Below are 21128 nucleotides of genomic sequence, written 5' to 3'. Positions count from 1 at the left end.
GAATGCTGCTCCACCTCCCATCACTGGAGCCCTCTTTACCTTGGCAAGTGGGTCTGTCACACTGATTGTCCGTCAGTAGTTATGCTACTGACTGAACTACTCAATGGGACCCTATTGCGTGGGTGGAGGTTGAGTTTATTTCTCTTTATTTTCTGTTCCCTTTATTTTATAAAGGGGTCCCCCTGCTATTGCGCAATTCTATAGCAAGGATCCTTTTCCTCTTTAACCCAACACATCCCTCTGGTGCGTTATACAGCACCTATATACACGATGGACCTCTACTCTGACATGCTAATTAGCACACGTTGGAGCAGAATCGATTAATTGAGTCTGCCGTGTGTCATCTGGAGCATGCTAAATAGAGTGTTGCAGCAGCCTCTGTCACATATTCAGCATCCCCATACTTCAGAATGGTGGCAGGGTACTTTAACTAAAGCTCGCCCCTTCCCTTCCATCCCGGAGCATGTGTGTAAAAGCTCATAAAGTCTGGTTCCTGACGTTGTTTTCACACCACTCACCTGAGCTTCTCTGAGCAAAGCCTGCTTAGCCTATATGTATGCTTCTGCATCTGACATGTACAAGCAAGGCCATGTTCAATGCAGAGGTAAGGCAAATCTGCATAAAGACAGGTGAGCAGAGAAGCTTGTTAATAGCTTATCTTTTCCGACTCCTGGTTAGCATGTGAGGAAATAAATGTTGCCCTGGATTCAACGTAAATATTCCATTTGCAAGCTGTGTCAAATGTACTTTTCTCCCTGCAGGCTGCATGTCACCTTCAAAAAGGATCTGTCAAACAGGTTTTTCTTGTGGTCTACAAAATGTTGGCTATAAATTGGTGCTGTTCAGTCACATATTTATGAAAATTTCTTCAATCAGCAAGTAAGGTTCTTTGAGTAGATGTGATATCTTTTATTAGACCAACTGAGTAGTTGGGAAAAAGTTCTTAGCAAGTTTTCAGGCACAGTCACCCTTCTTCAGGGGAAGGTGACTGCACTCTTCAGGATGGGTGACTGCACTCAAAAGCTTGCTAAGAACTTTTTTCCAACTACTCAGTTGGTCTAATAAAAGATATCACATCTACTCAAAGAACCTTGCCTGCCCATGTCCTTAGAACAACACAGCTACAACCAAATATTCAGTCGGCAAATAATTCATCTTGTTCTCATGCACAGAGTCAGGGAGCAAAAGCTGTAAACTGGATTTTCTGCTTCAGCATGAAAATGTTTTCTCAGAGGCCCTTTCTGACACCCCGGCTGTGCTAAAGAGACTGCACGAGTGTGGAGAGCTTGACGTCTCTCAGAAGGAGGTAGGTTTGTGTGTTGGGTAAGAGGTTTTCTCCCTTTCCTCACTCTTTAAATATACAGATTGTGTTGCAGCCCATGCAGAAAATTCCTTCACCACGTAAGTAAAAAGTTCTAGTGCTTAAAGACATGGCAGTGTCTAAAAATGGCGCCACTCTGGAAAACTCCTGCAAGAAGCATTTGGTTTCTAGACTCTCTCTGGCTAAAGTGTTCTTGTCTTTTGTGGGAGGGGAGGGGGCAGCATAGAACAGCACATTGTGTGAACACACAGCAACAGGGGGATTGGCATGGGATTACAGGGAGCTAAAGCTCCTGTGTCGTATTGCCTAATCATGTACATCCCTGGACAATGCCCGTAAGAGGAGCACCTGTGAGAATAAGGTGGCGGGGATGTACAGTGCAGGAATTTAAACCTACCCAGCACCTTCTGCTTGTAGGGAATTATCAGTTTTGGAAGGACTCTCATATGACCTGGCAAAATAACATTTCTTTGCCCTCAGTGAAGCTTCATAGTGAGAAGCTGCTCAGTTCTGTTCACAAATAAGTCTATCATAAGCAACACAAGGAGGTTCCAGATATGCAGTTTGCTGGCCTGTCATCCCAGAGTGCTTTTAATGGAGAATGCTCCATTGTAGAAGCAGTGGTTACTGCTGGCATTGGTTAGTGCTCACTTAATGCTGAGAGATGTTTAATATCCTGAACAATAGCAGCCTGGGACCAGCCATCACATGAACTCAGAAGCCAGCAAAAAAGTAATAGCCAGTCCTAAAGTAACACTACTCTGGTTCTTATTCACAGTTATTTTTAGGCCCAGGCTGTATTTCCAGTGAAGCAAATGCTAAAAGCGTTTGTGATGCAACACAGAGAGTGGTATTCTGTTTCCGTTTAGTTGCTTAAGTGACACTTTTCTATTTGTCTACATGGATTTCCTTGTACCGCCCTCTTACCAAGGCCCTCTACATAAGCAAGCCTTGACCCTGAGCTGAGCTCTGCTGACTTCAGCGTGGCTCCATGCAGTTGGCATGTAATAAATTGTAGCATCTGGGTCTAAGATCTTAGTCTGAAAGCTCAAAAACTGTTCAGACATCTGACCCCGAAACAACTGTGCAATTTTTTTAGAGGCTATGAATGAATGCAGAATAAATGAGAAATGGATTTTCTTTAAACCTTCCAGAAAAATTGCTTCTCAGTTTTAAACAAGCATGAGAATTTTCAATCCCAAAGATAATAGAGGTGGAGGAGGAATCCCAAGCCATTGTAACTAAGGGCTTAGACTAAAATGTCCAGCTCGGCCACATCTATCACTTTGCGAGTTCCCTTCTGGGATAAGCAAGATGCGTAGACACCAACACCAACTCCCTGCTTTATTTCCAACAGCGAGTAGCTCTTTCTAGCAATGGCTTAGTGTTGTCTTTAGGGAAACAGTGCTATGTTTTGAAGTCATGCTTAACATGTAAGTTTGGCTCATAAGAGCTGAGCTCAAGATGTAAAATTAAGGTTGCAAATGTGTCAGTGGAGGGATTCAAAGGACTTTCTCTCCTTTTGTGCTATTTTAAGTCATTTGCTTATAGTCTCACTTTTACCTTATGGCAGGTAATAGCCATTTTAAAGGCCATTGGAGTGGTTGTGTTGAAGCCGAATAATGAGAAGTGTAGTTCAGGGAGTTCCTCTTTCTGCTTCACGCAGCCTTTGCTGGGAGCACTCATTCTGCTGCCTAGGAGATGTTTCCTTTTCTGCCATGCTAGTGCCTCTTTTCTGACAAATTCTTCTTTGCTGACAATAAAAAATATAGATGTTTTCAACATGGCAGGACTGGGCAGATGGTCTTAGTACCAGAGCTGGTTCATGGTGACTTCTCAAGGCTGCTCCGACCTGCTCATTAAATTGTAGGCAGTTTTGACTTGTAGGCACTTTGAACACAAGTTGCCTTGACTTTGGCTCTGGGATTTCCTGTTCCGAGACCTTTAGCTTTAGGACCCTTTTGTTATCCATGAATATGTATTTTGTCCTTTGGAGCAAGTATCTGGCACTTTTAGGGGAGCACATGCTTTATGCTCAGGTTTTAACCTAAGATGCCACTTCTCTAGTTCTTGGTATATCCAACAAAATGTGCATATTCCTGTTTGTTATTTGTTTCCTTGAAGGAGTCTTTTGGTGCATGGCCCAGTGAGCTCATTCTCTTGTGTCTCTGAGGGATTTTTGTGCGACTACATTCTGCTGCTGGAAATGGAAAATGCAGACATACCCTTGATGAGCTCGTTTTTTATTTAGGAAGAGCTGATTTGTCCTTTGTTTAGAATCTCTCCGTGTATCTCTCATATAAACTATTCCTATCTAATTTGGTTCTGGCTTGGCTCAAACCTGCTTGGAAATGAGAACAAGACAGAAATTGCAGTAATCTGGGGAAGCGTGGAAGAGTTTTGCTGGTGTCAAGTCTTATCTTCCTGTGCTCTCTTAGAGAAACTCAATTCAAATTATTGCACAGCTCATTTGTTCCCTTTACTTCTGCGTTCAGATAAAGCGGAGGAGTGTTGATTCTTCCACGTAGAATAAATGTCACTGTGCTTGTGCATCATTTCCATTGTATAAGGGCCTGTCCAATTATTGTCGGCATCTTGGTGCAGCAGCAGGAATTTCTGGACAGCATTGTGAGTGTGTGGGCTCCATTATCCCCTGCATCCCAAGCACTGGGTAATTGTCTAGAACTTTGCTCTTTTTAGTCAAATTACAGCTACAAAAATGTTCTCCATTGTGGAAAAACCCATCTGGAGGTTCTGGCCTTGACTGGGCCTTTTCCCTGCCTGGAGAGTTACTAGATTGACCCATTTTTTGCTGATAGGGACAAGGGATCCTCTAAGCTGCATCATTGATTTGCTGGTCTCTTGTCAGGGGATCTGTGAGAATATGTGTTTGCAAAATAAAAAGACCCCCCTGGTCTCTGAACCATCCATGTGAACCTGGATGTGTAGATTTTCTCTGTGACTAGCGTGTGTCATGGCATCTGATTAACTTTATGGTTTGGTTATAGTTTGCTTGTTTTTCTGTAGTTCAGATATGTAAAACTACTCCCTGCGCTGTCTGTGCTGATGTACTCTCTGGGTAAAAACTCTGCACTGTGGTGGCAAGCTTCTAATAACTCTCTTACATTTGCTTCAATGCTTGCACTTCAAAAATTACTCGATAAAAAAAAAAACAACTTCTTTTCACAGAAGACTGATCATTATGCCTCTAAAATTTTCCCAGTGGAATGCACTCATTTGCAAATGGCAAACCTTGTGTTGGAGGAGACTTCACAGCAATGCGTGGCTAGAACTAGGAATGCTGCTTCTCTTCAAGAGAATGTAAATAGGACCGGCTTGCAGAAATAGCACCTGCCTTGTTCAGGGTCAGTTAACCAAATGTATTTTGGTTTGTATGTGGGATGCAATGGGCTGGGGAGGAAATCCAGCATGTAACATAACCTACATCTTGTAGGGGTTTTTTCTGCATAGTTTTCTGTGATCCATTTTTGCCATCCCTCCACTGTTTACCTTTTCTCTGGAACTGCTATCCAGGCACATCTCCCATGCCAGTGGATTCAAAGGAATAGCTCTGTAGTTAAGGTGTACAAGGCATCCTGTTCTAAGCCGTGTGTGTGTGTGTGTGTGTGTGTGTGCGCGCGCGCGCTTATATTTCCCTTCTTGCCAAACATTTGGGGGAAATGCCTATGTGATTTGAAGTAACCCGGCTATTTTTGGAAAATGCAATGCAATTGCTTTTTCTTTGTTAAAGAATGCTGCTTGCTGCCACCTACTGACTCTCCCAGACTTGCTAGGACTCGATCCTTCAGGATGGGTATGCTCAATAGTGGCGGTGAAAAGATTCAGCTTAAATTTTAGGAAGTTACTAATGTTGATAAATGTCCTGGTAATGGTTACTGTCTGATTCAATTTAGTTTTAAATAGGAATCCTAGCAGAAGTTATAACTCAGGGAGATCCATACAGGTTCTGTGGTTTCTCCTGCAGAGTACTGTACCATTCACAGGACCAGCTGCCCATTATAGCTGTAATGGATGTTTCCCAGATACAGCAGATCTACAATAGCTTGAGATGAACCTGTACTGGCAGGGCCTTTTCCTGATCACCCCAGTGGTGCAATCATAATGGTTCTGACTACACTTATGGGCCAGATTTCCCTTTAGTTGGGACTATTTTTTTAAAGCGCTCAGCTACTATTTAGGTACCTATGCCAGATGGAGAGCATTCAGAACATTTAAAAAATGTTCTCAGTGGAGCAGGTGGGTGTTAAGGACTCTTGCAAACCTAGTTCATTTATGAGAGTTTTACAGATTTTCAGGGGGTAACATTTTTTTTGAAAGAAAAGAAAGAAATCTCTAGTGTAGTGATGTTTGAGAGCCTAGAGTTATAATCATTAACAGCAGTTTGCTTGCCTTTTTGTCACTGAAAAAGGTTTCAAAATTTAATGTGGAATAAATGTAAGGCAAGATTTGGAGCTCTGCAAGTCAAATTGCAGCATGCTTTAAGCCCTTCCAGGACAAAAAGGCATTTTCAATAGTAAATATCTCTATAACGCACCATTCAGCATTTTAAAAGTACTGAGTGGCTTCAGTTCTCAGGGAGGAATGTGCCTGAGAGGTTGATCCAGAAATAGACTGTGAACAATAGGACTTTTCAGTTTCAGAAAACTGATCTCGCCCGGTCTGCCTGCCTTCTCGCCAGCAAATTGGAAAAGCATTAACTAAAACATCCATTGAGAACGCTCAGCAACCTAGAGCTGTGCTTAGCAATTCTGTTTAATCCTGGAAAAATTAGCAACAGTGCAAATTACTTGCCTGAACAGGGACAGCCCCATCCTGAGAGGTCTTCAACCCCCTCAGCTTTGTCACGGAGGGGCCTTAAGGAAGGGGCCAGGTGTGCCAGGCTATAGAATGGACAATATCTCATTATCAGCTTTTTATTACAAAATACTCGTCCCATTAAAGATCGTTAAGGTCTCTGTTTCTGTGCGTCTGCTGTGTTGCCTTTCCTCCTGCAGTGCCTTTATAAAGAACCCGTGTAGTCTGTGTTGCTCTGTTTGGCAGTAAAATGCTGTGAGCAGGGTAAGAGCGAGGGCACAGGCAGCTCTCCCTCTGCGAATGGGCTTTGCAGGAGGTCGCTGCACTGGCACATGGCTTGGCGATATGAGAATTCACACCTGGTAGGAAAAGCAAGTTCACGCCCCCCCCCCGCAGGGCGTCAGGCAGCTCTATTCAGTCTTTTTATCATAGAAACAAAAATGACAATGACAGCTCAAAATGGCCGTTCTCCCTGGAGCAGCGCCAAGTCCTCTACTTCAAAGGTATTTTTATAGCCTCCCTGGGGTCTCTCATAAAGATGCCTGCTCTGAAGGGTTAGCTCCTTTCTTGGAGCACAAGGGAGCTTGTACCTTCAGGGGCAGCATTTATAGCATTTAAACACTCCAGGGAGATGGGAGTGAGTTCCAGCTTTGTTTTTTACCCCTTTTATTTCCCTAACTGCATGAGCACATTTTGCCTCTGGTGTCATTGCAGGATGTAGGGCTAGATTTCAAAACCCCAGTGCCTGATTTTCAGAAGTGTGGAGAGTCCACACCACCAGAGAAAGCCATGGGTGCTGCACTTGATGTCTCTGAAGATCAGACCCAAATGCTTTAATGAGGACTGTGTCTGCTTCTGGCAGGAGAACTGCGATTCTTAGATAGTCTGCCTTACAACTCCACTGTCTTCCTGAAGACAAGTGGCCTCCTTGTTGTGCGCTTTAGTCTGATATTCCCTGCTCTGGCCTTAAACTGCCAAAATTATGGCGTTTTCAGTGGATTTTATTAGGTTCCTCAGCATTAAGGGAATTTGGCTCCTTGTGAAGAGGCCACATCCAAAGAGACTTATTCAGGTTTGAAGTAGGGCCACTCGCCAGGTGTAATTTGTCAAGCTGACAAGAAGAATAAAAGCTGGCAGACCGAGCTTGTCACTCTTCTTCCTGAGAGCTCACAGTGAATAAAGGATCACTTCCTGTGTCCAAGTATAGTTTTGTGTGCCCAGAGGGAACACGCTTCTCCAGGCAGCATCTCACCAATCAGCAGGCTGTAATTCCATGCTTATTTAAAAGCTGAGGGTACTTTGCCCTTTGTGTAAGCCAGCAGAAGGTTATTCACCCATGCTGGCATGTTTTCTATTGCTTTTGCAGGCACTAGTGGCATGTTTGGAAGGTGCAGGAGAACAGTCGGGATTCAAGACACTGCTCAGCAAGGTGAGGGATGAGCAGAGCCTGGATGCTCAGACTGTTGTGTCCATGCTGAAGCTGTTTCAAGACACCTATCCCAAGATAAAAGCAGTGCTACTGGAAAGAGAGCAGAACAGTGGAGAGATCCTGCAGCAAACAGGTAGGAGAGCAGGTACTCCCCTTGTAGAGAAACAATCAGAGGAGCTTGATACTTGACAGGTGCCACCATGCTCTGCTCCCAGCATGTCAGGGTACTTGAGCCTAGAAAAATTGCTTGAGCCTTAGTTCTTGCCCACATGTGATAAACCTGCCAGCACTAACAGATCATTAGCCTTTTGGAATCAGGTTTTGCATTTTCACTTCCCAAACTGGACATGTCTGACAGCGCCTGTATTGGAGCAATCCCAGGAGTGCGCTCTGCCCTTCACTAACTGTAGGTCTACATCAGTGGCAGGGTGACCATCATGGGTCAATGCTCGACTGTGCCTGAGGACCGAAAGCTCCTTTTCTTGCTTTTGTTTGACAGAAAGCAGTAGCCTTGCAAACCTGACGTTAACCTCTAGCTTGCTTTGCAGCTTTGTGCTCTGTTAGATAAATGAGACGTTTTCCTTTCATAGAGTTTAAAGAGAATAATAAAGTGTTTTCTTCTGCTGCTTGCACTCAGTCTAAGCTTTGCTATTCACTTAGATCTTTCACAGAATCTCATTGTCTCACTTCAGGAGAAAATACCTTGCTGTCACTTACTTCACATTGACTCATGTGGTTGTTTTTTTTCTTTTCTTGTACTTCCAAATCTTTCTCCCACAGCAAACACAGAACACGGAAAGACCCTGTCTGCTCTGCTAGTGGAATGCAGGGAGGAATTGATCCAGAGCATAACACAGCTGAACCCCATCATCGAGTTCCTCAAAACAGCAGAGGAAGGATTCCTGACGAGCTTGGAGAAGCAGGTAACATCTGAAATATAGGAAAGCTCTGTGTGTGTAAGTTGTGTGAGCAAAGCACCTTCTTATCACGTGGTTTTCTAGGTCACACTTAGTTCCATGGCCTATAGACTACATATGTGACTCATAACTTTGGGGCTGAGATGAACAACCCCTGATGCAGTGCTGAACATCCTGCATAGCTGTACGTGGGGGAAGGGTTGGAGCTAGTGTGCTTTGAGTCCATGGAAGTCCTCTGTGCTAAGCTCAGAGGCATCAGTGTACTACCGTGGGCTACAGAGATTTAGTTTTAATGGAACTATTAAACCTCTGCATTGACAGTGTTGCTAGCTTGATTAGCAGATGTGTCACTCTCTCTAGACTTGACTCATTGGTCAAATTGCCTTGGAGAGCTATCTGAAAGGTATTTTCTTTTTGTGCTCTGTGCACGCAGTTGCCCATATGTGTGGAACATCCTCTCTTCAATTTATATGCTTCTGTGGTTCTGTACTGGTGTTTCACAGGATCCCTTCCTTGCTCATTGTAATGTTTGGTAGCCCAAGTGAGCTTCATCACCTTACAGGAAAGGAGAGGGAGTTGGGGGGACTTGGGTAGAAGCTGAGGCCTCATTAAACTAAAGAGAAGGATGTGAGTGAAGTTGGGAGGGAGGCCTGCCAGAAGCTGAGGTCTTCATAAGGCAAGATTTTGCTGAAGCCCTATCAAAACAGGCAGGTGCAGAGGCCTCAGGTCTGTCCAACAGATTCAGTTTAAACTAAGTGGAAGAATAAATGCTAAAAAAGTCAGTAGCTAAGACTTTTTTTTATGTTGAAGGGGCACATTTTGAGGAATTAAGAGGAACCTGTTAGTGAGGCTCCAGGACTTAAATGTAAAGAGGGCTTGGGTTATCTTAGGTCAACTGTACCCAAACTATCTAGACTTTGCCTCCCAGGCAAGGAGAAAAACATGTAGGGTCGGGATCCAGCCCTACCCAGGTAAATAACCATGTTAAGTAGGGTATTAAGGAGCAAGCAGACAGCTTGTAAGGAATGGAAAAAGGGATTAGCCAACAAAGAGACCTACTTTTCTGAAGACAAAGAATGTAGGGATAAAGTGTGAATTGCCAAAAATCAAAATGAGCTAGTCTTTAAAATGGTCTTTAGACATATAAATAAAAGAGACCAAGAAAAGAAGTAGGACTGTTTTGCAATGAAGAGGGGAAAGAAAGTAAAGATAAGCAAGGAACGGCCCAAAAATGAAATCAGAATTTTGCTTCAGTTTTCAGTGAGACTGGCAATATCCCTTTGGGGCAGAGGTAGAATGCCTAATGATGGCAGTGAGGATATGGAAATGAATGCAATACAGCCTGGGTGTTTTGCAGGGTTAATTTATAGAATCATAGTAAGGCTGGAAAGACCCTATGGTAGTCACGTAGAGTCCAGCTCCCTGCTTTAAGCAGGTTCGTCCCTGTCCAAACCATCTCATACAAATCCTTATGTAACCTATTCCTAAAATGACACAATCAACCCTGTTGCATCTAACCCCCTTGCAAAGATGGGGTTTTGAAAGTATTCTGGCGTATATGGAGCCACAACAGACATTTCAGTGAGACCACTGAAGTGCTCCAGCTGTTTGCTGTATCTTTTCTTTCAAAGGATGCAACTTTTCCAATCAGCTGCATGGGAGGCTGATGACCCCCAGCTGATCAAAGAAATGGTGGCCTTTGAAGTAAAAGCTGCAGGAAACAACTGGGTGGATGGTCCCTAATTTAGCAATCTGCTGTGAATTAAGTGGGTTGCAAACCATCCCTATAGGAAAAATACAGATTCTATTGGAATACCACAACTGAGCTGAAAAACCAAAACTCAGAGTTTGCTGCCCTCAGGTGTGGGGGGTGGAGATGAATAACCTCCATCCCAGAATATTAAAAGAACCATTATACTTAACTACTGCAAAGATGTTTAATAAATCCACCGAATTAGCAGGGGACTGTGTAGCTAAAGAATAGCAAACCTATTTAAGAAAGGGGAAACAAAGTGGTCTGGACAACTGCATACCTGTTAGCCTGATCCCAGCACTATTAAAGGCTCCTGAATACAGTTTGAAAGAATAATGATACTGTGATACAAACAAATGAATAAATGTAGCATGGATTTGTCAGAAGTAAATTATGTCAGACTAACCTGAAATCTTCCTTTGCTAGGGTGAGATCCACTGTACCAGTCTGCACTTTGTAAAACATTTGATGTGGTATCACTTGGGAATTTATCAGTTAACACAGAGAAGATAGAGATTAGTACAAGAATTATTAAGTAGATGAGGATCTGACTAAAGGGCAGATGACTGCAGATTATGCTGAAAAGAGAACTTATCAGGAGAGAAGGGGGTTGCTAGTTGAGTTCCTATAGGATTGGTCCTGTGACTGGTTTTATTTAATAGTTCCATTAGTGACCTTGGTACAAAAAGGAGAAATGTGCTAATGAAATTTGCTGATGGTACAAAATTGGGAAGTATGTTAACTCCCATGGAGGAGGATTTGAGTATCATACAAGAAGAACTGGATGTCTGGGAAGACTGGAGGAATAGAAATGAAATTTAATAGTGCAAAATGCAGAGTCATGAATTTAGTAATTAATAGCAAGAGATGAAAACTAGACCTTATCTAGAGTACTAGGTACTGTTCCAGTCACTCATGTTCAGGAAAAATAAATTCAAACCTGGACAGGTATAAAGAAGGACTTTTGGTTTGATCAAGGGAATGGAGAGTCTGTCATGACAGAAAGCTAAAAGAGTTGGGCCTGTTCAGCCTAGGAAAATGGAGGCCGAGAGGAGATAGATTGTTCTCCTGAAAAGCATCAGAGGGTGGAGATGAACACTAAAGAGAGTTTTGAAGAACTATTTAATGTAGAGGCCAGTGTGGACATAACAATAAATGTAATGTGAATAATGATCAGAATTAGGCTAGAAATCCAGGGAGGGAGTGTCCAGGCTAGTTTTCTGATAGAAGCAGTGGGTGCTAAAGCCTAGCCTGTTTTAGGTTGAAGTTTGGTAGTTTTATATGACTTGGTTGCCTGTGATGGCAAGAGACTGAACTTCACTGCCCAAGGGCTTTTTCCAGGATGATGTTCCAAAACACCACAAAGTGTAGCTTCAGAGCTGTGCAGTTTGTGCAGCCGTGCTTGTGTGGAAGGCTCTTTTTGTGGTGGGTATGAAAAGCCTGCAGTTTGAACAAGACTTTCTTATGTGTTGTGATATATTTTTAGACTCAACCTTGCTTGCATTTGAATGCAATGTATTTGTCCTTTGTGACTGTAATACTGATGTATTCAGAGCTCTTCTAACCTTGTGATTTGATATTGATTGTACCTTGCATGAGGCATGTCTCACATGACTGGCCCATATAAATAATCCTTCAGCCTATAAAATATTTATTAAAATAGCAAGGTTTCTCTCCCTTTCCCCATATCCCTGCTTCAGTGGCAAATGGAAAAGAGAAAACAAGCCTGGGTAAGGGAAAAAGGCTAAAATATTCAAAAAGGAAAGTGTTTCAGTAAAAAATTACAATAAAATAGCAGTAATTTTGAAACCTGCAGCAGAAACAGCTTTATGTTTTGCGGGGGTGTTTTCCACTTATTGACCAGTTTTAAGAACCAGACTTCATGGGAAACATAATTTGACCCTGTGCAAAGAAGGGGTCAGTGAACTGCCTATAGCAGTGGTTGGCTTTAAGCCCCGCAGCTCTGTGGTTTGGATTCAGTGGCTCTGCAGGCTGGATCTGGGCCCTGGGTCTTAGGTTGCCTACCTCTGGCTTATATATATTTTCCAGGATAAGGCATGTTAGCTTAAATACTAAAAGTATGGGCCTGTGATAAACAGATATGTGTTTACTAGAGCTCTGTATAATTTCATAGTGTTCTAGGCCACCGCAGATCAATCAGACCTATGAAACATAAGGATGTTCTCTTAACTCTTCTCTTTACTGGCTGCTTTTTTATCTCCTTGCTCCTGTAGGTGATTCTGGATTGCTGTGAAGGCAGCTCCCATGGGGGGGCAATGGAGAATCTGCTTAGGAAGGTGATGGAAGAGAAGACCCTGAAAGCTGAGAGCTTGGTCAAACTACTTGGGGCTGTAAAAGCAACATTTCCTGATCTGCACCTTCTGCTAGACAATTTGGCAGCAGCAGCAGTTGTGTCTGAGAGTAAAGGTATTACTGGATCACCCTTTCTAAATTAGTAGCTCCATGCAGATCATCCACCATTAAGTTTGGATGCCTGTCTGAGCTTGAATCAGGTTTCTAGAACTTAGAGATAGATACAATGTGCAGGAACAGAGCAAGACCCAAGGCCAGGACACAGGTGAAGTTATAATCTTTGCAGCAGATGGTTTCCCATGCACAAGGACTGGTTGTAGTGCAATGATGAGGATTAAAAAAAACCCTTTGTGGCTGTGCTGAGTCCTACACCTGATGTTTCCCACCCCCTGGGGAAAGGCTTTAATCACTAGGCTATTAAACCTAGTGATGGTAGGGTCCTCCTCTTTCTTCTCCTGATCCTTCCCTCCTGGCTAGTCTTGTTTTTTCTGCAAGTAATATTTTGGGGAGTTGCACAGAGTTACACATTGTCCTTGCTAAAACAGGATGGCAGCAGAGCAGAGTGGCTGGATCTGATCTGTTTTGAGGAAACTCAGGACAGGTTAAGTTGTGCGCAAGTGAGTAGGATTTAAAGTCAACAGCAGTGGCCCAAATTATGTGGCTACCTGTGTCTGCATAGGTCTACTTACTATTGGTGTTTGGTTTTGGGCCTGTGAGTGTATTTGGTAGGCATTTATGCAGTGCCTTTGGCTAAGGAACTGAGTAGTTTGCTTTAATTCCATTACATCTATTGTCCTGTAGTTTAATTAGAGATAAATGCAATAGGATGCAATGAGAGCTCTGAGGCTTCAATGTTTAGGTGCTTAGGATGCATTAGAACTAACTGATATTCTCTGGACTCTAACTGTGGAAAATGGATCTTCCTAATTCCTTTATAGCTAACCCCACTTTGTTGGCTTGTTGCAATAAGTTGGTAGCCCAAGTCCTTTTGGATGCATGTCAGTGTCACTGACAGCAGTCAGTCTCTATCTGGCAGTCTCCAGTGGAAGACAAAAGGTGGACTGATGGATGGAGGATAAAGTCCCCTCTCACTCTGGCAGGTAGTACGTCCCTGTCTCAAGTATGGGAGGCCAAGGTATATGCCTTCTCCCTGTTTGCTAAGTTTCAGCCCTTATTCTGGCTCCTCCAACCCTTCTTGGTATAGTTATGGATGCACTCACTCTCCCTGGTCATCTCTACCTTTATTCTCTCTCTGTCCTGGGCACCGTAAAGCTGCAGGATCTCCTTGTCAGCCTCTTTCAAGCAGTGACCGAGATGGCTGTCCATCAGTTCAGGAAAAGTACGATTAATGGAGAAGTTCTTTGTGGCAGCATGCCTACCCAGGGTCCATGATTGTCTGACACATCCAGGCAGCACACCTCTGGGCAGCAACCCCTTATATCTTGCACTTCCTCTCCATCTGATATCCTTGTCTGAGATCATTGACCTACTTTCCTCCCTACACACACATTCTTGGTTTTCCCCCCATTAATTTCCCCCATGGGACTTGAAGTTGTTTGGACATTGTGAAACCTTTTTAGTTAATGGGGACCATTTCACTCCTGAATTTAGGTAGGCCAGCATCTTTTACTGGTCTGAAGTCACTTAAAAAGATAAAAAATGAAATTAAAATGTGGTGAAATATAAATGAGCATTTTTCAGAAAGCAAAATTGTGCTTGTAATACTGATACTTCTCTGTGTAGCAAACATTCCAGGCAAGCAGTTTGCATTGTGATTTGTTAAGCACCATTGCTTCCCTTGAAACATCAGACACCCAACTTAGTTAATGATCTAGTGGTAATACTCATTTTGGGGAGGAGCATTCCTTAATTACATAGAGTTGAATCTTCTTAAATTGAAGCTTGAATAAATAAAAGCACATTTTTTTTTTACCTTGAAAATAGAGGGAGGGAGAAAGTGGGCTATGAACACCTCTTTCTCCCTTTTTGTAAATCTAGCCTTGAAAGAATTATTTTCACCTATGATTATTCAATACTTTTGGGTAGAGTTTGTAGAAATTGCTAAATACTTTTCAGAAGATCAAACCATCTTTATTCACCTAAGATACTCAGCCAGCTCTATTCCAAGGTCACATTGACATCTTAATTACATTGTGGTTATTTCCTGATTCTTTAACACTTTTTTTTAAAAATGTCTTTTTGTAATCCAGAATTGGGTTCCACCTCCCCTCCATGTATTAATCAAAGATAACCCAACCCACATCATTGTAAATTATATTGAACTGTGGGCATTTGGATCTTTGGAAAATGTTGGTATATTTAATACTTGCACTCTTCGAAGAAGGACACAGTCCAGAGAAGCTTCACACCAGGGTGTCAGAGTCTTTTTATTACAGAGCATAGGCTCTCTCAGTATATCTACATCCAAAAATCCACAATAGAGCCTACCAGCAGGGGAATCGAGAGACTGAAAATCTCCTTGCAGTATTGTCTTATGTCCTAGTTTAGACCGGTCCACTGGCCTTGTGCAGAAGCCAGGCCTTTGATCTTTTGTGCTAGGACTGGGTCTGATTCTTTGAAGATGCTAAAAATATGGTATGCCACCAAAAGAGCTATTTTTATGCATGCACAATGTACAATCCAGATTGGGAGTCATCAGCCTTTTGCTGGTGTGGGTCAGAGCCTACAACATGGCTGTCACTGTGGGCCAGAAGTCTGGGCAGCAGGCTTCACAGCAAAGGGGAATGCTGCGGAGTGGAGAGTTGGCACGGCACAACTCCGTGAGATCAGTTCCCCATGCTGGATTGTCTCCACAGGCCAGATCGTACCTCTTGTTGGGCTGGACTCAGCCTGCAAACCATAGGTTGCTGACCCCTTATCTAAACTGTCATCTTTTTTTATATACGTAAGTGATGAAATGAATGACTAATGGCAATTGGGTTGGCTAAGCAGTGGGCTCCAGTTAGCTCAATGCACTAGGCATCTGATATACAGCACTCCCTGCAGGCTATACTTACTGACTGCTATTTCAGTACAGCTCTAGCAGCATACCTCAGACATGATCCGTGCTCTTACTGTTTGACTCCCAACCCCCTCGTGCAGAGAATCTGCTCTTCTTCCAGCCTGTATCATGAAAGAATTGCAAACAAATGATGTCTGGAACCGCAAAGTATTTATTACTCGTATTCAGCTCTTGGATTCAAAACCAGATTCGTTGTAACAGCTTAGTGTGCTATTGAGGCCCCAGTCTGGTTTCTTATTTGTATTTGCCCTTTAACTTTGAGTAGGAAAGATGCTTCAGAATGATGCATGGTAGTGAGCAGATACTGTTTTTATTCATTTGCATTCAGCCAAATGGAGCCCAGAGGATTATGGGACTGAACTATTAAGACAATATCAAGAAAACTTTGCAGAGCTCTTCAAAGATTCCCAGATGTTGCTGCAAGGGATCTCAGGTGCACAAAACATAGCTCCTGGAGAGAAAGAGGTGAGTGGATAGACTGTTTTACATCTGCATTTCTGATTATAGCACAGGATTTTGCTCTGGTCTGCATGTAAAAGACCAGAGAGCACCTGATTGTATCATTCATTGTTGCAGCAGTCTTGAGAGTTGTGTTGTTGCTGAAGTTGGGTTAAGAAGTCTTTAGCATCCATGTGCTGCAGCAAAAAAACCCCATCTCTACATCCAAACCTAAAAGTCACCAAAGAGCAACCATTTGCTCCAAGTCTCAGGAAATGGCTTCTATTTCTGCCTGACTTAGTGTGGCCTGTGTGTGCAGGGTTTAGCTTATCCTTGGAAAGCCTGTTTGCTTTCTTGACTCATGTTCGTAGTCCACAGCATGGCAGGGACTATAGTACTGTAAAACAGACTCTAGCAGGCAGAGTGACAGTTGGCTAATCCATGAATGGTCAGATAGTCGTCTCTCATTAATACCTTGGTGCTGGTCATTTGAAGGTAATGGAACGGATAGTGAAGCTTGCAGCTGGCGTGGGTGGTTTCAGCTCGCTGGTCTCTGCAGCGCTGGAAGGCCAGGTTCTGTCTGTGAGTACCATTTGGCAGCTGTTGTTGGAACTGCGAGGGGCAGAATATCCACTGAACGCACTCATCGAGGAAATACAGAAGGAGCCAGGCGCAGACCTTTTTTTCAAAACAGGTAATGCTCTCGGTCTCCGGATAGAGCTGCTTTATCAATAGATTTCTCCAGATCCTCATCGATCCCACCGGATCTTCTTGTGCCTTTCCCTTTCCCTAGCGGCGGAGGTACGTTAAACTTGCCAGTCAAATGATGACTAAGCACATCAAAGCATCAGGCACAGATGCTTATCTAAATGCTGACCATCCAAACCCTGGACTGCTTGTCCAAATTCCCTGGATTTGTGCACTGAGCTAGAAATGTAGTGTTAGGCCATTTTTCTTGAGACACGTCCAGGATACAGTACACGTAGATGGGACTGGAAATACTGGAGAAACAACTTTCCTTCTGGTACTGTGTAATGCAAGCATCATCCCAGTGCATTGTTTATTGCAAGGAGAAGTAATGGAACACAGGATAGGAGACAGAATTGTTTTTTACTGAATTAACTGGTGCAGCATTTGGCCCTAGAAAGGGAGGAAGCTTTGGCAGAGGGGGAGGATGCCTGCCTTTTTTTGTGACCCTGTGATCCTTGCCAGACAACAGAAATGCAGTCCTTCTACTTCTCTCCCCGGCTGTCAATCGTATTAAGAATTCTAGAAATGCCATCAGGCTGAAATCCTATGAGACTGAAAACATGAGCTCATGAGCGCCTTAACCCTATTCCTGAGCTTTCCTGCAAACTTTCCATTCTGTGTTCACATTTTTCTACAGGAAAAATGCATTCATCTCCATTTGCTGAGTGAAAATCTCATACAAATCAGAGAAAGATTCAACTAGCTGACTTGCAGTACAGGGACAGTATCCAATGAGCCCACCAAACACAACAAAAGTATATTTTATCTTCTAATTTCTCTAATTGCGAAGAGTCTAGACATGATTGGTGATAATAGAATGGTCTTTGAGAGAAGTGCGGTAATTTTTTTTGAGTGAGTCACGTCTCTCTGAGTGAGTTCCTTTAAAATAATTAAGAAGGTTTATTTCATCTCACAGTGGACAAACATTGAAAGCTACATCACTCCTTCACATCCAGGTGGCTTTGTTATCATTGCCACAGGCAGTGCCAATAAAGTCTGAAACTTAGTCCTTGACTTCCCTCTGCTTCCAAAGGGAAGAACACCCATTGAGAAGGAGTTGTCTTCTGAAGTTGGCTGAACAGGGTTACTAAAGCTAGGATTCTTTGGGCACATCCCAGGTTTTTTGTTTTATTGTTTGTAATGGCTTTCATTCCTTCAGTGGCTACCAGTGAAAGTACAGCCATCAAGATAATACTGAGACACAGCAAGCTGATCTCAGAGGCCATCAAGCAGAGAGCTGGACTAGAGGACTTGGCTCCAGGAGAAGTGGGTCTCACAGAAGCAGTAAAAGAGGTACTGAACGGGTGACAGAGAGGCAACACACAGCTGTTCTCCACTCTAATGTAACAGGCAGCCTGTAATGCCAACAGATTTTAGCCTGCAGTGTTCCAAGCAGAAATTACTTGGATCTATGTAGAGCTCAGTGGGCTGGGGCATGTGTTCTCAGCAATACCTTTCCACTGAAACGTTGGCATATCAGGCATTTTTATCGACATTATGCATGAGGCTTGGGCTACTGGAAATTGCCAGAAGGGTGCTCAATTGAGCAAAGTCTAGGTATCCTGACGTAAAGCTGTGACTCAGCTTTGCAAAGTGACATAAATACCATATAAAGGTGGCTATCACGGTGTGGATTTTCATGCAGCTTGGAAGACTCAAGGCTGCCTGATACAAATGATGGGTTCCTAGGGGACTTGTTGAGTGTACCATACTGAAGCTAGACTTGGCTTTACCAAAACTGTTGAATTTAGGTGCTCTTTAACAGTGGGAGCCCACCCTGATATTCAGTCCTAGGGAAGGGAAACTAGACCGTAAATATGCAGAGAAGCAAAGAAATCTGCTAGCTTCCTCAGTCTCTGAGAGATTCATTCATATAGCAGTCTGCAGCCACTCAGTTCTGCTTTTACAGAGTTATCCAAACTAAACATATCTGAAGATGGAACACCCAGATCATCAATAACGCCCTGGCCCAAAAGGACTCCCTAGAAATGTTATCAGCTATTTCCATACTGCTGTTTGTACCATCAGCAGTTTGTGTTTCTGTGGCTAAGAAATGGAACAATGGCTTTGGTACCATTGGTTCAAGATTAAAGGAGAAGAAAAGCCCAAACATAATTGGAATGGTTTAGCTTAATAATAAAGCTGGGGTTGGCAACCTACAGTCCTTGGGCTTGATCTGGCTTGTGGAACCATTAGATTCAGCCTCTGGAGCTGGGAGACTTTGATGGCATTTGGTAGTTGGAGGGCTTCACCTGTACCATTTTTGGGTGGGGGGAAGAAGCAGCAGCAGCCAGGTCCTAGCACTGGCCTGCTGCAGACCCAAGCTGGGTCATTTTGGCCCACCACCAGAAAACATTGTTGACCACCGCTCTAAAGCATCGTATCTGTCCACCAAAGAAAGACCAAAGTTATCAGTTTACTAACAATGTCTATTGTTAGCCCCACAGTAAGTGAGATGTTGGATATTGAGAAGATCCCTGGTTTCTCAGGGTACTGGTGGTAGCTTGACACACAAGCAGCAAGCCTGGGAACTTCAATCAGTGGAATTTCTTTTTTTTTTTTATCCCAGAAATATTTCAGCTGACCAGAAGTCATGGAATGGTCAAAATACAGTATTTGCCAAAGCAAGGGCTTCACGCTTCTGGGGGAGGCTTGATCTTCTGTTTCTCAGTGGGTTCCAAACAGTGCAAGAATGGTTGAGAACCATTCTCCCCAGTCTCCAGCTTTCTGCAATATAACTTTTTCTGTGTCATGTTTCCTTAGCTACTAAGCATTTCCTCTCAGAAGGAAACTTCAGAGGCCTCCTTGAAAGCAGCTCTGAACACAGCACAGGAGAAATCTGTTCCTGCCATCAAGATCTGTCAGTTGTTATGCAGCGTTTATGAGTCTTTCCCAGGTCTACAGCCTGTGATGCAGGAGCTGGGACATGTGGGTAAGAAATCTGCCCATACTCCTCCACACAGATATTTCTAGCTCACTTAGAAGTTTTGGACAGTTAAAGCATGAAAGCCTTAACTGGTCTGAGATCATAGCATAGCACTGTTGTCTGCCCTGATTCCTGTGTTGTACTTTTGGAATTGGATTACTCACTGAGGTGTGCTTGGGGATTCATGTATATCACCTACTATTAGGAGTTGTACTCCAGGCATTATTAGCAGGAAAAGAGCCTGGATAATCTGTTGGCTGCTGGTTATTGCTAACTCAGTGATTCATCCAGTATCTTGTTTGTGGTTTCTAGGTCTTGAACTTTGTTCAAGAAACAGGCCATTTATTCAGCTACCTGGCTTCTCCATTAGTTTATTTTTCAAAATTTTTGGTCTTGTCACATGGAGTTTTCTTAGATGCCTTCATGATATTGGATCCTCATAGGTCTGTTCTACATATATATTGACCATACCCTGGGATGAGTGGGTGCCTCATAGGCTGCCCCAAAGTAAAGCCATTGACCACCACAAGTCTTCTATACAGAAAATAAAATTCTGTAACAGTGGCATGCAGAATTGGAACTCAAGCATGCTGGGCGCATGTGAAATAGAAGCGCACACCCACCCACCCACATCCACGATGACACACACCCTGGCCAAGACTTGAATGTGTGTAAGTCATCACTCAGTCATTTTTGTTCTATGTTAAATTGGTGAGTGTTAGTTTGAAAGAAAACAGGAATCTCAAGCAGCAGTAGGTTTAGCTCGCTCCTCCTGAATACTGCTTTCCACTGAACAGATGCAGCATTTAATGGAATCGCACTCTGAGGAAGGTCTGGTTTTTGCATAGTTTGCTTGATAATCAAGAAGTGAAGAAACAAAGTTCTAAAAAGGCACGTTGAGATCCCATACCACAGTGTTGTGGCAAACTGAATTCCACCCTGGTTTCCCATGGCCACAAAATCATGAGACTGATTACAGTGAAGAAACCAAATAACTATTTGTAGTTTGATTTCTTTCCACAAACATATTTCTGATGGGGCTTTCCTCTAGGCTCTAGTCCTGTGTAAATTTTCCATTTTCTGCCTTTCAAAATTCTGGTGTTATAGGCACCTCAAAAATTGTTAGAATTTCTAGGAAACGGATATACATGGGTGATTAAGTTCTACTGTAGCTCTACCCAGAAGAGTGTGAAGAATCCTAGTGTCCTCTTTGCAACTGGCTATGTTTGGGGAAAAAAAATCCCGAACTATTTTCTGTTTCCATAAAAGAGTCTCTTGAGCTGAAAGACCATTACACTATCTCAGGCCCCAAACTTGCAAACAGTCAAGAGGTAACTTCGCTCACATGAGTTAGAGACAAGCGTTCAGAAGCAGCTCCTATTCTCTTTGTGCTTAAATGGGAGCTGAGTTTCTTTGAATATCGGGCTAGTGCTGGCACACTTCA

The 21128-nt window shown here is 43.1% G+C and overlaps 1 protein-coding gene across 2 annotated transcripts in view; it reads left to right on the top strand.

The window, feature by feature from the left end:
* The window catches only part of ZBTB40 (zinc finger and BTB domain containing 40), a 39845-nt gene that overhangs the window by 6847 nt on the left and 11870 nt on the right, over positions 1-21128 (top strand). For both annotated transcript variants that reach the window (XM_019541355.1, XM_019541354.1), the window contains exons 3-10: positions 1173-1306; positions 7503-7698; positions 8346-8488; positions 12470-12662; positions 15899-16035; positions 16504-16702; positions 17918-18051; positions 19522-19690. In XM_019541355.1, coding sequence (XP_019396900.1) covers positions 1173-1306; positions 7503-7698; positions 8346-8488; positions 12470-12662; positions 15899-16035; positions 16504-16702; positions 17918-18051; positions 19522-19690 — 1305 coding nt within the window. The remainder of the gene's footprint in view (positions 1-1172; positions 1307-7502; positions 7699-8345; positions 8489-12469; positions 12663-15898; positions 16036-16503; positions 16703-17917; positions 18052-19521; positions 19691-21128) is intronic.

The sequence above is a fragment of the Crocodylus porosus genome, unplaced genomic scaffold (genome assembly GCF_001723895.1).
Source record: "Crocodylus porosus isolate Cpor-Errol unplaced genomic scaffold, CroPor_comp1, whole genome shotgun sequence".
NCBI classification, from domain to species: domain Eukaryota; kingdom Metazoa; phylum Chordata; order Crocodylia; family Crocodylidae; genus Crocodylus; species Crocodylus porosus.
This window is presented reverse-complemented; position numbering and strand designations above follow the sequence as displayed.